We start from the raw sequence: 15,939 nt of genomic DNA on the forward strand, positions 1-15,939 counted from the left end.
TGACTTCATGGGAAAGGCCAAAAAGCAAAGCCTAAAAGACATAAATGTCTGAGCAGTGGAGCACCTACCAAAATCTGGTCATAGAATCCCAGACTGGTTGGAAGGGACCTTAAAGCTCATCCAGTTCCAACCCCTGCCACAGGCAGGGACACCTTCCACTAGAGCAGCTTGCTCCAAGCCCCTGTGTCCAACCTGGCCTTGAACACTGCCAGGGATGGGGCAGCCACAGCTTCTCTGGGCACCCTGTGCCAGCTTTGCCCAAAGAGTTATACTCAATATGGGACATGTCACATAAAGTTGTTGGGCACTCTTTGGAGACAGCTGCTTGTCCTTGCTGTCTCCTGATTAATTCTAACCTGCTGCTTCCTAAGGTGGGGCTTGACAGCTGGAGATACCCTTATTACACATAGAAAAGTGGCACATGCTCCAAAGAAGATGATCAGCTCTTATTTACAGTATGTCTGGATCCCATCGTTGTTTTCTGCCTCCACATCCCTCTATATTCACTGTTTACAGTATTATGTGTATAAAGTGGGATCCTTTTATTGGATTGCTCTGTGGAAGCAGGTTCCAGCATTTATTATTATAATTATTATCATTATATATTACATTATTATTATCATCATCCTCATGTGAGCAAGCAACGTGTAAGATGTGGATGAGGAGAGAAGGTGCGAATGTGGTGGCCTAACGCCAGATAAACCGCAGCCGTGGTAGCACGGATGAACAGAGAGGTCATGCTGGTGCTTCCCTCAGATGATGTAAAGCCTTGCTCAGTGGTGTTGCCAGGAGACACTTCAGAAGCAGAATATGGATATTTTGGGGGATAATAAAAGAACAATTAGTATGGAAGTGATTTGCAGGCATAGCTGAAATGGCATGTAGCTGCAGATGACATTGATTTATTGCGTATAGAACTGTCCATGCCCATTTTTAGAAGTCTGATGATGTCTCTCACACTGTCAAGAGGAAAATTCTTGGGGAAAAAAAGAGCATATAAAACAACTGGGATTGTTTTGCACCCGTATAGTTGCATTTCCCCCTATTTTTAGTGCAAATCAGCACAATCTGAATGTGGACTCCCCAGAAGCGCTGTGGTGAGGGCCTTAGAAACGCTCTATGTTTAAAAACCTAAATAGAATCATAGAATAGTTTTGTACCTAGATGGGAGGACTTAATGGGCTTGGACGGGGTTCAGATGCCACTGCTGCTGCTTACTTGTCAGTGAATTCAGTACAGAACTGCCACTGAATTCCAGCTCCCAACTCAGTTTCTCCAGTGTTTTGGGTCCTGGGGCTGGGACCTCACTGCAGCTATTCCCATGGGTAAGGACTAGCTGCAGGACCCATAATCTGCAAGTTTGTGCCTCACCACCATCCCCAGAGTTAATGAAATTGGATTTCATTGATGGAAGATGACTGGGTCTGTCCCCTGGTCCCTTCTGAAACAGGACCATTGTGGGCACCCAAGGCTCTTCTCCCTCCTGGGTGCAATGTAGCATTGTCAGAGCTGGAGGCAGGGTGGTTTCTGGTGCCCCGTTCGAGTCTGCGGGAAGTGAACGGTTTCTCTGGTTGTTTGCAGCACACTCCAAAGATGAGTCAAGGACCTACCCTCTTCTCTTGTGGCGTGATGGGTAAGTAGGAGACACTTCTGTCTGTGTTTACTGCACCTCCGTTCCTGCTTTCATAGTATCATAGAATGGTTTGGGTTGGAAAGGACCTTAAAGCTCATCCAGTTTCAACTCTGTGCCATGGGCAGGGACACCTCACACTAGACCATATCACCCAAGTCCCATTCAACCTGGGCTTAAACACTGCCAGGGATGGAGCATTTATCACTTCTTTGGGCAACCTGTTCCAGTAAATAGCAACAGGTGGGAAGATGTCCTGAACAGTTCAGTCTCCCCCAAAACACTCCCCTGTAGCCCCTGGGGTGGGCATCACCCACCTGCCCAACACAGTGTGGATGGAGGGGCACCCATCCCACCACCCGCTAGTGGTGTCCATCCTGCTCATGCCACCCTCCTTCCCAGAGGTTCTGCCAGTTACCACTGCTGAGTGAATTGCTTATCTCCTTCCCCCTCCCCTTTGATACATCTGCTTATTTTTACAGTAACAGTTGAGATTATAAGCACTTTGGGTCTGAGGTTGTGTTCGAGTATCCAGCCCATGACCATGGCTCTTGAACTGTTGGCAGAGTGCAAGTAATATATATCAGTGTTATCACTAAAACGTTGTACCACTTGGCACAAAGTGTTTGGACAGGCCTCAAACAAGAAGGAAAATGTCTTAATTTTGCCTTTGATGGTAACCATGGTATAGGATGTTGAATAACTTTTATGTCAGAGCTTACTATCAATTTTTATGCTGAACAGCCCCCAAAACTGACGGGGGATTGGTGCCTTGGCCCATGATGCTGATAGTGCTGGAGGCTGTGCTGGTACATTGTGCTCTTTGGGCTTTGTAGGGGGAAGCAGTCACTCGGTTAAGTCTCAAAACCCCATTAAAACTTGCAGGTCAAGTTTTACTTTGAGCCAAGCTGCTTGCTGTGAAAGCCAGGACTTTACAGACAAAAGAGCTGCCCCTTTTCCTCATGGACACAACTCTCATTAGTGCTAATGGGACCTGAGCATTGACAGGAGATATTTCCCAAGCTCTCTGCTAACTCCGGGCACTTGGAGGCAGGGAAAGATGGAAAGCATTTGGAGTTTTTCAGATGGAAGTCACAAGCTTCTGAGTCAAGAAGGGGTAGAGACAGCCCGTTCCCTTTCTCCTGCCTGTCAAGCATGAGTGAGGAACAAAGAAACCCGATCAGATGGTTTTGTCTTGCACTGCGGCACTGGCAGGCTCTCCAGCAGATCTGATGAGTCTATGCCTAATTGAAAAGCAGCTTGTCTTAAAGAGCTTTTACAAAGCCTTCTGTGTCTTCCTAGCGCTGCTCTGATCTTCCTTGGCTGCCAAATGATCCTCTTTCCGAGGGGAACAAATGTCACCTCCTTGATCACAGCTTGCCATGTAATGGGCTTCATCATACCCAGTCCAGAGGAGCCAGTCTCTCCAGAATGCAAGGGCATCACTTAGCTTGGGTTTCATTTTAGGCATCCTTCCTGAGTGTTGTTCTTAATGTCTCTAAACGTGGCTCACAATCAGACTTGCTTGACTTTTTAAAGAAGACCTATGGTTATAGTGGCACCGAATGCAAAACTTAGGGAATGTTCCAGATCAAAGGGTAAAGTCCCTGTTGGTGGAAAGCACTGAGATAAATGAACACAGTGGAGTTTGGACTGGCAGCACAGCCAGCAGAAGGCAGAGACTTATAGTCCACTGGGTGATGTTGGTGGGATGGGGGGATATTGGCTTAATTTTCCAGGTTTTTACCTGGAAGAGGCTGAGGTTCTTGGCATGGGATCCTCCTGGCTGCCTTTGGAGCCAAGGGCAGCTTTGGCAGGAAGGCAGCTTGTGGCTGGTCCCAGTGGCCATGGGTCAGCAGGGCAGGCTGCTGGGAGAGCATCATCCAAACCTGGATGGTGGCTCAGGAGCACATTCTCCAGGAAGCAGAAGGAAGAAGCTGGGTCAAAGCCCCAAGGGGTGTGTAATGCACCATGACCAAGAAACCAGCTGGGGTCCTGCTTACCTGTGGCATAACATGGGGAAAAAGAGTAAACTGAAGCCCTTGCATCTTAGATGCACCTTACCTCATAAGGTTCTAAACAAATCAAGAGCCTGAAAATTGGTTATAGATTGGAATGTAACTCAATATATGAGTAGACATTATGAAAGACTTATACATCAGATGATGCAATGTTAGATCCACTTCTCAACGTGGCCTATATAACCTTCTGATTTTTAGATTTTAAAGAAATACTCCTGCCAGTGTGATGATAATACTAAAAAGATTGGATTTATCTTTATATAGCCCTTTGCTGGAAGGAAGATTAGAGGTGAAATGCCTGGAAACATAAATGCAACAACTTATTTTTTCCTTTCTCCTTGAAGCGTCTGGAAGTATAAGAATTGTCCTGTGGCATAAGGATCTTTTTCTCCTCCCCTTTTCTTCCCCTGCAGTCGCATGTGAATGGCTGTGCTAGAAAAAGAAGGTGACATAAAGTTGGGGCATTACTTTTGAGTTCCTCTGTTGAAATTGCTCAGCCTTTGAATGGATGGCAGAAGAAAATTTAGGCTATTTTAACAAGGCATTGGCAGCATCACCTTACCTTCCCCTAGTGGGTATATAAGAAGTGATCAGCACCAGAGGCTGCACTAGTCTGGTCCTGTATGAGAAGCTCAGCAGGAACATGCTGACAGCCTTGGCCTCCTGGTTTCTGCATAAGCAAGAAGTTATCTTTGAGGCAAGCTGCAGGCTGGGGTTTATTGAGGCTGTGACAAGGTGCTTGCAAGTGCAATCACTCTGGATGTAGGATGGGAGTCCCGGCGCAGAGAGTGTTGCACGCACAGTCCTGCTTGTAAAAGGGAGGAGGAGGATGGGTTTGAGCCCATTGGGAATGGATGCTGCATACATCTGTGAAATGCTCTTTTAATATAACCATCATATGCTTTTTCCTTGGAAAGCACCCCCAGAATTTGGCCTCATAGAGTGCTGCAGCAGAGCAGGATGATGGATGAAGCGCGTGGGTCAGTTCATACGTCCTTTGGAACACTCCACCACTGGCATGGCTTGGCAACACCTCTCATCCAAGGGGCAAGCATACCAGAGAGGTTGGAGCCTTGGTCCTTGTTGTTGCACATCTCTTCATGTGGAAGTGGCATTTCATCCTGCATGGGTGATGGAGGAAAACCAAGAAGCCAGAAGAAAGGCCAGCCCCTTGATTGTATCCCAAGAGCACCCACAGGGCTTGCACCCTTCTCGTTTCTGAACTGTGATTTTCAGGGATTTCAGGGGATTTTTGGAAAGGCCATTAATGTAGAGCAGTATCTTGGTGCATCTTCAAGCACAGTCAACCTGGAGACAGAAAAAGCCATGCAGGGAAATCCATTGAGGCTCCTCTGGAGCAGGGAGACCTCACCAGAGGCTCACGGTGAAGAGCAGGGCACGTTTTGCTGTTCAGATGGGGAATTTCCCTCTCCAATGCCAGCTGCTGGCACCAGGAGCCCACAGCACTGGTGTGTTTATTCTCCAGCGGTAGGTTTGGGGGTTGTTTTCATTTCCCATTGAAGCAAAGCTCTGCACATCATATTTTAATCTCATTTCTGCAATGGGAAGGCTCCACGGCACTGCCACCAGCTAATTACAACCAGTACATTTGTTCCACATTTATAGAATCATAGAATAGTTGGGGTTGGAAAGGACCTTAAGATCATCCAGTTCCAACCTCCCTGCAATGGGCAGGGACACCTTACACTAAACCGTGTCACCCAAGGCTCTGGCCAGCCTGACCTTGAGCACTGCCAGGGATGGAGCATTCACAACTTCCCTGGACAACCCATTCCAGTGCCTCACCACCCTCACAGTAAAGAATTTCCTCCTTATATCCAGTCTAAACTTGCCCTGTTTCACTTTTAACCCGTTACCTCTTGTCCTGTCACTCCATTCCCTAATGAAGAGTCCCTCCCCAGCATCCCTATAGGCCCCCTTCAGATACTGGAAGCTGCTCTGAGGTCTCCACGCAGCCTTCTCTTCTCCAGGCTGAACAGCCCCAACTTTCTCAGCCTGTCTTCATACAGGAGGTGCTCCAGCCCCTGATCATCCTCGTGGCCTCCTCTGGACTTGTTCCAACAGTTCCATGTCCTTTTTATGCTGAGGACACCGGAACTGCACACAATACTCCAGGTGAGGTCTCACAAGAGCAAAGGGGCAGGTTCACCTCCTTTGAGCTGCTGGTCACACTCCTTTTGATGCAGCCCAGATCAACTCCTGAACATAAACAGGGGGCAGTGGAAAATGCAGCCTGATTTTTCCCCCGTGAATGGGGACAAGGAGAGTGCAATGCAACTCGAACAACATGTAGACAAAGGGACTTGGCCACGCACCTGTGTGAAGAGAAATGTTTGGGTGAGGATCCAAACAGAATTCATCTGCCAAGGAAAGGAGAGAAGGAAAATGGGTTGAAACCTGTAATTGTTTTACAAGTTGCCATAATAAATAATGCATTCATGTAAATTATTTCACTGGAAAAGAACGTGGAGGGAACTTGAGCAGAAGGATCATGCATTATGCATAAAAGGGAACTGTAAAAATATTATAGCAGCAGATTTGTGTCACTGCAGTTAAAGTTGTGTCAGCTCTGTGGGTTTACATCCTCCTCTGTGGTTATAGATGCGGTCATTACAACTTACTCTGTGTCACCAGAGGAGCAGTCACTGAAAGAGGCCACCTGAAGCTGGAATGTGCCTGATGTTTCCATGAGCTGCTCCTGCAAAACCTGGAGCTCAGCATTTGGAAAGCTGCCTGTGATGCTCTGAGGATGGATCCTGTTCTCCATGGGGCTGTGCACAGCTCTCGGGGATGTTTGGAGGACAACACCCATCTCCTTGATTTTGGGATGTGCCCCGTCCCCTGGACCACTGGGTTTGTTTGATGTGGTGAGGGTTGCACAGGAAAACAGATGGATGTTGTTACAGGTTCATGCAAGTGCATGTCTTGGTTTTACTTGAAAGGAAACTCGGGAACAGATAGCGGTGCGGATGTGTTTGAGCATGCTGTCAGTGATCCCAGGGCAGGTTGGGCCCTGCTCACATGCAGGTGGCTTCTGGTTTGTCTCTGAAAATGGAGAGGAGAGAAAAACCAGGTGAGGTTTAATGCCAGGGCTTGTTGCTGCTTGCCCAGCCTGGTGAATCCTGCTGGGCAGTGGTGGCCACTCTTCACCTGCACCCCAAATGCTCCTGCTGTTGGACACCCAACATCTTCTTTATAGAGCATCCCTAGCAGGGCTGCTCCCCATCACCCCAGGGTAAATGGCCCTGCCACCAAACTATCCCCAAGGCTGGGCAGGACAGAGGGAATGCATGCAGGCTTAGGGGAGTGACACAAGAGCCAGGGCTCAGATCACCCTTTCTAGGGATGAATCAGAGCTAGCCATCACAGCCTTGCTTTGGAAAGCAGAAATGGTTTGGTTTTGGTTCCCCCTGGGGCTGGGCAGCCTGGGAGCTGGCAGCTCCAACCTGAACTGGATGGTGCTTCGTGCCTGTCTCTCTTTCCTGCTGCTTCATGCATGGTTTGCAAGAGGGTTCAGGCTCCTGCTGCCATGGCCAGAGGCCAGGTTGGATGGGTCTTGGAGCAACCTGCTCTAGTGGAAGGTGACCCTGCACATGGCAGGGGCTGGAACTGGATGAGCTTTAAGGTCCAACACAGACCATTCTGTGATCCTGTGAAAGGGCAGGACAAGAAACTCAGTTTTCCCCAGGCTGCTGATACCACCCCTCTGTGTCTTGGAAGCTGGAAAGCTGTTGCACAACCAAAGAGACGCCAGGAAATTCACTTTGTGTAGCCTCACCCTGGAAATACAGATCTACAGCTCAAAACATCTCGAAAGAAATGTGCTGGATGTGCTCTCTGGGTGATTTGAAGTTTTCGTCTTAGCAGTTCTAAGTTAAAATCCAAAAGGAAGATGCTGTTTCATCCAAGGGCACAAACAGGGGAAGAGCCCCTCATGCCCCACTTACATCATGCTCTGGTTGTATGGCTTCTCCTATCGTTTTTCCAGATGGCAAAGGAGGGTTTTCCAGAGAAGTGACTCACTTGTGAACCAGGAGGTTCTCGTGGTGGGTTTTATCCTGGAACAAATCACTGCCTTGGAGTAAACCAGGCTGAGGTTTGTAATGTGAAAAAATGAATACACGCTTATGTGCAGCAGTATTAATGGTTCCTCTGCAGCTGTCATTATCAGCCTGCTCAGGATATGAGTCTTAGTCACAGAATCATAGAATGGTTTGGGTCTGAAAGGACCTTAAGATCATCCAGTTCCAACCCCCCTGCCACGGGCAGGGACACCTCACACTAAACCATGGCACCCAAGGCTCTGTCCAGCTTGGCCTTGAGCACTGCCAGGGATGGAGCATTCACAACTTCCCTGGACAACCCATTCCAGTGCCTCACCACCCTCACAGTAAAGAATTTCCTCCTTATATCCAATCTAAACTTCCCCTGTTCAAGTTTTAACCCATTACCCCTTGTCCTGTCACTACAGTCCCTAATGAAGAGTCCCTCCCCAGCATCCCTATAGGCCCCCTTCAGATACTTGAAGGCTGCTCTGAGGTCTCCACGCAGCCTTCTCTTCTCCAGGCTGAACAGCCCCAACTTCCTCAGCCTGTCTTCATACAGGAGGTGCTCCAGTCCCTGATCATCCTCATGGCCTCCTCTGGGCTTGTTCCAACAGCTAAACAGCTGTTAGCTCACAGCTAAGTCTTAAAACCTGAAGAGAAACCAGCACCTTTTCCTCTGTGAGGCTTTGCTGAGGCTTTTCCCTCAATTACATGCTTACCTCTTGGACTGCCCCATGTCCAACTTGTTTCAGGCTGAAAAGTTTTCTATTTGCTCTAAAATCCCCATTTTCTGGGTTTTGTGGTAGCCTGGGACCCATCAGTGTTTCTGGCGGGGCTGTGCCATGGTCTTCTCCTGCCCTGCCAAAACCCAGCTCTCACAGTGCAAGGGGAAGAGCAAATAACCCCAAGCTGCTGCTGGGGATAACGGTGCAGTTCCCGCTGTCTTTGCAGGGTTTGGAAGATTTATGGCTGTTTGTGCTGCAGCAGGGGTGAAAGAGGAAGGTGTCCTGTATCCTCCTCACCAAGACCCTTTGTACAACGTGCCGCCTCCGGCTGGAGGATGGTGGCAGCTTGCCACGAAAACTTGGCGTCTATTTCTGTTCCTTTTGTCTGCTGACCTGACCTGAGGAATCTCTCTGCTGGCAGCATAATGCAGAGGGGAAGATAATCAAGATCTCACCATAGATGTAGTTGTTTAGCGCAGATTTCACACTTTCCATTGTGTTTATTCCAATGGGGACAGCAACTGTTGGAATGCTGTGTGGTTGCTGAGGGCAGAGCCAGGGAGGGATGGGGCTGGAGCTCTTCTGGTGGCAGCTGGATGCAGGGAGAAATGGGAATAGTGGCCAAGAGTGCGCTATGCACCTCAAATCTGACCTCCTGACTTGAAACCGAGCCTTGGTTGGAAATGTTCTGCACTGCTGCATCTTCCCTATCAGCCTGGTACCTACAGCTGTGGGCTGAGTACTGCTTTTACTTCATCCTTCACTTGCCAGAGTGGAAAACCCCAAAACCCCTACGAAGCCTTGCATGATTTAGATATGATCATATGAAACTTGGCAGCAACAGCAAGCACGGTGTGCTCTGTTCACAGCAGCAGTTACGGAGAACTGGTGACTGGTTTTGGTGATGACTTTTTTCCACTGCACAGCCGATGGGGTTGTCCTCTTCTATCATGGTTTTCCTGTTGAGTATCAATGCCTGCAGGGAGCCTGGGGAACCAGGCCTTGGTGCTACTTCTGTTATTGTCAGTGGGATGTGTGTGGGGCTGAGGTCATCACCCTTAATCCTCTCTTTGGACACAGTCATCAGTGGGATTTCTGGATACAGCTGCCTCTGGGTTTGCAGTCTTCCCACATGGAAGACTTTGCACCATGCCCGTAGCTACATACATTTCAGGCCAAGGTGCAAGTTTCTTGGTTCTTTACCCATCTGATAAAATGAATATCTTTAGGGTAACCCCAAACCCATGCAACAGATCACCACCATCTTACACTGTGCTCTGTGCTCTGTTGGAAGACTGTTAAGGCAGGTTTGCAGGGCAAATTCCCATGTAAATAAGCTGAATGAAAGAGAGGGAGAACATCTTAAAAAGGTGTATTAAAATAAGTGTATTAATCAATTTGTTCCTTTAAATAAACATTTCAATGTTATGTGTGTTAAAGAAATGCAAACAATTGGCTGTGCTAGGTACACATGGGGTTTTCAAGGCAGCCCCAAAGAGATGCTGACCCCAGGTTGCTGCAGTATAGTTGGAGTTCTTTCGTGCTTCATAAGGGTAACTGACCAGGGGTATCTGGGCCAGAGCACCCAGATGTGGGGGACAGAGAGGACATGGACAATGAGCCTCACAACAGGGACCTAAGGACAGCATCTTGCAAAGACTTGCTGGAGGTTTATCATGCATCTATTTTATATATCTATATCTATCTGTATGTCTATCTTATCTATATGTATGTGCATACACCCATATATATTATCAGCCATCTTGAGCTTGTTATATGCACCCCCTGTTTTGCACAGTGTCTTTGGGTCGGTCTGGGAGAGATGCTCAGAGCCTCAGTGGCGTCAGTTGGTTCCACTGGAGCAATGCTGTTTTAGCAGTGTCTGAAAGCAGGACAGCCCAATCGGTGTCGGGTTGATTTTGGTTTCCCATAGGCTCTGATGGCCCTGCTGGGATTTCTGTGTTATGACAGGTAGCGGGATGCTGGTGGGATCACCCCTGTAGCTGTTAGGACCATCCCAACTTCTATTTCATCTCCTTCTGGTGTTTGGTCATAAAATCATAGAGTAGTTAGGGTAGGAAAGGACCTTAAGATCATCCAGTTCCAACCCCCCTGCCATGGGCAGGGACACCTCACACTAAACCGTGGCACCCAAGGCTCTGTCCAACCTGGCCTTAAACACTGCCAGGGATGGAGCATTCACAACTTCCCTGGGCAACCCATTCCAGTGCCTCACCACCCTCACAGTAAAGAACTTCTTCCTTATATCCAATCTAAACTTCCCCTGTTTCAGTTTTAACCCGTTACCCCTTGTCCTATCACTACAGTCCCTAATGAAGAGTCCCTCCCCAGCATCCCTATAGCTCCCCTTCAGATACTGGAAGGCTGCTCAGGTCCTCAGGTCCCCTGAGGGCTATCTCACCCCAACAGTGCTACATCTTTCTGGGGAACTCGTCAGGCAATTACTCATTGTGGAACCCAGGACAAACCACATGCGTGTGAGACATGACTTAGCACAGAGCTAAGGCAATGGCCATACATTTTATACTGCTGCATTTCCCTTAGCTAGTGCAATCTGGAGACTCAAAGGCATGTTTTGATCTTCTCCTAGCAGCTTTGCTCCTGCTGCGATTATCACTTTGTCTCCCTCTCCATCTACACCGCAGCAACCGCTCTGCTGGCAGTTTGGAAAACCATATTCCAAGAGTTAATTTGTTCAGGAGAGCATCCCATATGCCGCTCCTTTTGTTTTACGGCCGTAGAAAGCGGATCGCCGAATTAATGAATGCTAACGCCTGTGCGTGTGTGTTTCTTACTTGGGTTCCTTTATTCCCCTCTCCTTTCTGAACCAGAAAATGACAGATGGAGAGATCTCAGCAGGAAATGTCCACTCCAGCTCGAGCAGCCGGGCGCCAGCATCTGGGACTGCTTGTCGGACAAGGGCGAGGAGGGCTCGCGCTGGCCCAGGGATACAGCCACCACTTGCTCCGTCACCAACCTGATCAAAGACCTCAGCCTCAGCGACCCCCATGGCAACCCCTCGGCCCCCCCCAGCAAGCGCCAGTGCCGCTCGCTCTCCTTTTCGGATGAGATGTCCGGTTGTGGCTCCTCCTGGAGACCTTTGGGCTCCAAGGTCTGGACGCCGGTGGAGAAGCGGCGCTGTTACAGCGGGGGCAGCGTGCAGCGCTACTCCAATGGCTTCGCCACCATGCAGAGGAGCTCGAGCTTCAGCCTCCCGTCGCGGTCCAACCCGCTGTGCTGCGAGCATCCCGCCCTCAGCAGCCGCCTGGGGTGCCAGCCGAGGAGATCAGCCACGGGCGGGCGCGGGGTGGACATGCAGAGGTCCCTGTCCTGCTCTCACGACCACTTCTCCTCCTCGGAGTACTGCGTGCCATCGGCGAGCAGCACTCCTGCCTCCACACCGGAGCTGGGCCGACGGGCAGGGGGGCTGTCCCGGAGCCGCTCGCAGCCCTGCGTCCTGAATGACAAAAAGGTTGGCGTCAAGCGGCGGAGACCGGAGGAGGTTCAGGAGCAACGGCCCTCGCTGGACCTTGCCAAGATGACGCAGGTGAGAGGTGGTGGGGCTGGTCCTGCGCATGGGGCTCAGCGCTGAGGTGATGCTGTTCACTGATAAAACTCCTTTTGCGTCCTCCTAAGGATGGGAGTGATGCAGATGTGATGGGGAAACGCATCCTTCTGTCTAAGGAGAAAACACATTCCCTTCCAAATGGATTACTTTAAGAAATTCCCACATTGCTGTTCTGTGCTGAGTTTTCCACACTGATCCCACCATGGCATCGTTTCCTCCTGGCATGTTTTTCCAGCAGGATTATGTTAAACCCCACGTTTTTGAGCTCAGGAGAGAGGAGCCCCATTGCTGCCATGGAGAGGTGAAGGCAGCACCCAAGGCACCTAACCTAGGCCCCGTTAGGAGTTGAATTCATACTGCTACAGTATGAATATCTTAGCCTCTGTAATTTTCCACTCTGGAGATGTTATCATATTCATATTCAGTTGCAAGCACAGAGCACAACCTCCCACATCAATCTGCTGCACAGAACCAGATAACACATCTGAGCCATGAACTGGGGAGGGGTTTGCTCCCGGGTCCTCTCCCTGCAAAACCAAGTCACTGGAGTTTGGTGAGGGCCAAAGAGAGATGATGCACTGAAGGACAGTGTGAGCAACCTTTCCATTTCACACTCATGAAGCTTCTCTTTCTGCAGTTTCATGATTCAGCATTTCCCACATCAACAGTTTATAGTTGTAAAGTCAATGACACCACCCGTGCTGCAGAAGATAGAGATAATGGGGGGCTGAAGACCCCAGGGCTGCCACTGTGGGAGCAGGGAGCTCACCCTGGCCACCTCCCATGGTGGGCTATCTCCTTCTGCTGGCCAGAAAACTCACCCCTGGTTTTGGTTTAGTGCAGCTATCTGCTGTGCTTCATCCTGGAGGCAGCCATGTTGGGAGCATCTGCCCTGATTTTCATCATCGAACCATAGAATCACAGCCTGCTTTGGGTTGGATCTCAGAGATCACCCAGTTCCAACCCCTGCCACGGGCAGGGACACCTTCCACTAGAGCAGCTTGCTCCAAGCCCCTGTGTCCAACCTGGCCTTGAACACTACCAGGGATGGGGCAGCCACAGCTTCTCTGGGCACCCTGAGAACATGGCTTTGGCATGGGCAGGTGACCCAAGGATTACAAAAATCAGGTTACTCAGCCTCTGCAAGCACAGATACCATAAAGAAAGGGTCCCAAAGCCCCTTGGTGCAAGGCATGAGCACTGTAGGAATGGGGAAGGGATTACCTGGCATCTGCCCCAGTGCTGGTGGTGACAGGAGCAATGGGCACCCCCTTTCCCATCCTCTCCTCACCCGCTGATCCAGGCTGGGTGGCTAAATACCCAGCGGTTGCTACCACCAACATCCAGCACCACCATTACCAAGGAACTCTGTGACTGGGATCCAGCCCAAGGTACATCCTGTGGAGCATCACCAGTTTCCAGGGAGGAAACCCAGCCTGGTTTAGGTTCCCATGGCAGCGGGTGGATCCCGGAGGCAGGGATTTAGGACTGCAGGATGGGAAGAAAGGGAAGCCAGGAGCTGGATGAGGCCAGGGTTTTCATAGCTATTGAGCTATGAGGAGCAGTGCTGGCAGGCTGCTCTCCACGTGGGAGGACTGGCACAGAGGGAGGAGCAGGATTAGGCAAGTTATGGTGAGCATTCTTGCCTTTGGTGGGGCGTGGGGCACGGTCAGAGCCCTCCCCGGGATGGGAATGCTGTGAAAAGTAACTAATTCCTCGTGGGCAGAAGGACACAAGGGATAAGTGTGCTCAAGGAAGCCCTGCAGGCTTGGGTATTCCCTCAGGCTGTTTTAATGCCTCTCCTGGGATGAGACTGGAAAGTTAGGTGTTAAGAGCTGAGATTGTGGTGAGGTGTCCGCGTGGCTGCACGTGTCCTCTAGTCTGGCTTTATACGGAGTAGGAATGACTTGTGTGCAATGGTCCTCATGAGTCAAAGCAAAGGAAAGCCAACGTGTCCAGACTGGGTTTCCCAGTGTAACTCAAAGCATTCACTTTACAGATAGGGAAACTGAGGCATGAGGCATGCCATGAATCCCTGGGAATGGAGCTCAGGGTGCTGGGTGCTGGATCCACATCCAGCTCTGGCAGTGGATTGGTTAATTCTGGGCTTGTGCTGTAACCACATGTGTTATAGGCCTGAAACCTGGTACCACAATCGAAATAGGACTAATTTGACCTGAAAGCAGTGTTTTCTTCATAGCAGGAGGGATATTCAGGCCAGGCAGGAAAGGAGGGAGCCACTCCTGGAAGCAATTACATGGCCACATAACTGGGCTAATGAAGAAAGAGACCTAAATGTTAAAGTTCTGCTAGGAGGGAAAATCCTGGGGAGAACATTGCTGTTAATTCCTCAGAATCCTGGGTTTGCCTCTTCTCTCAGCAATTCCCATAGCTCAGAGAGGGGAGGTGATCCCGTATCACTCCCCTTACTTACTCACACAGCATCAAACCAGAGAGGCTTTGGCTTCAGGCAGAACCCAAACCAGGGACATAGTGGTTGCTGAAATAACGGCAACTTTTAGGAGCCACAGCAGCATGAAAATCCTTCTGCATGCCTGAAGTGCCTGTAAATGCTCTGCTTTGGGCCTTTAAAGTGGGTATAAACCTGGTGGGTGATACTCAAGCAAGTGGGTGATGGTGATGTGTAATGTATCCCCAGTGTCCAGAGGCAGGTGAGATGTGAGGAAGACAGTTGCTATGGGCTTGGGTACCAGGGGAGCTGCCTGGCATCCCTGACCACCCTTAAACAAGGACATCAACCATCCTGTCATTTCAGTGCGGGGCTTGGGGTTTGCTTTCCAACGTCAGCTTTCATTCCCCTTTTCCATGTGAAGCACAAGCCTGAGGAGGACAACATCCAACCTCTGGAATCCCATCAGTTGTTCTGTTGGTGTGTGGCTTAATCTTGCAGCACTGTGCTCTCCTTCCTAGGTGCAGTGCTTGGTCTTGCAGCTCCAGTGACTGTGTCCATAAGGCAGGCTGTGCTTAGAAATGGTCAGGGTTAGATTTCCCCATGAATTGGGATGTTTCTCAAAGAGCTGGTGTGGATGCACCTCAAAAATGTGGGAGACGGGCAATGTTGTAAGGGTGGCAGGAGGTGGCTTGGAACCCAGCTGTCCTGGCTGGGTTGATTTTGGCAAGAACGGGTGCTTTCACCCTTTGCAAGGCACCAGGAGAAGCTGTTTGGGTGAGAAAACATGGATTTGCTAAGCAGTCTCCCAGGGATGCTTTGTGATGGAGAGACACCTGCTTGGTTTTCCTCTCCCGTGGTCTGGTTTGATTCTTCTCCAAAGGGTACCTTGCTATGTGTTGACCTGGGGACTGGTCATGGCCCACCTCCATGTCCACCACTTTCCACCATCTCTATGTCAGCGTTTCCCACAGGATTTGGGGTGTTGTGTGCCGGAACCCTTGCAGCAGCGGGTTTGTCTGAGTCATCTGTGGCAAGCAGAGCCATGGCCAGCCCTGGTGGAGCAGATTGCTGTCCTCACACAGGCTTAATGTGAGGATGTGACGTGCCTGTCACAGCAGTGACAGCCGCCTGAGTGACAGTTTGCAGTCGTCCCCGGCAGCGGCAGAATGAGCCCTCGCTATCTCCTGCCCCTTCTGTTTCCTGCCTTGTAACACTTTGGTATGGGTGTTCCTGAGAGATTTTCATTTGAGATAGCACATTTCCAGACCCAGCTGTCCTTCTTGCAGATGTTTTTTAAGCAAATCACCTATATGTATAAGTGGTATATATATATATTTTATATATATATATATAACAAGTCATATTTGTATAACTGACAGAAGGGAGACTGAGATGAGCTCTTAGGCAGAAGTTCTTCCCTGGGAGGGTGCTGAGGCGCTGGCACAGGGTGCCCAGAGAAGCTGTGGCTGCCCCATCCCTGGCAGTGTTCAAGGC

General features: G+C 49.8%; 1 protein-coding gene across 4 annotated transcripts in view; it reads left to right on the top strand.

The window, feature by feature from the left end:
- Positions 1 to 15,939, top strand: part of FAM53B (family with sequence similarity 53 member B) — a 47,559-nt gene that overhangs the window by 21,218 nt on the left and 10,402 nt on the right. For all 4 annotated transcript variants that reach the window (XM_057417374.1, XM_057417375.1, XM_057417376.1 and 1 more), the window contains exons 3-4: positions 1,582 to 1,633; positions 11,296 to 12,011. In XM_057417374.1, coding sequence (XP_057273357.1) covers positions 1,582 to 1,633; positions 11,296 to 12,011 — 768 coding nt within the window. The remainder of the gene's footprint in view (positions 1 to 1,581; positions 1,634 to 11,295; positions 12,012 to 15,939) is intronic.

Source organism: Pezoporus wallicus, unplaced genomic scaffold, assembly GCF_028554395.1.
Source record: "Pezoporus wallicus isolate ANWC-B61680 ecotype Strahan unplaced genomic scaffold, APGP_CSIRO_Pwel_v1 contig_8188, whole genome shotgun sequence".
NCBI classification, from domain to species: Eukaryota; Metazoa; Chordata; class Aves; order Psittaciformes; family Psittacidae; genus Pezoporus; species Pezoporus wallicus.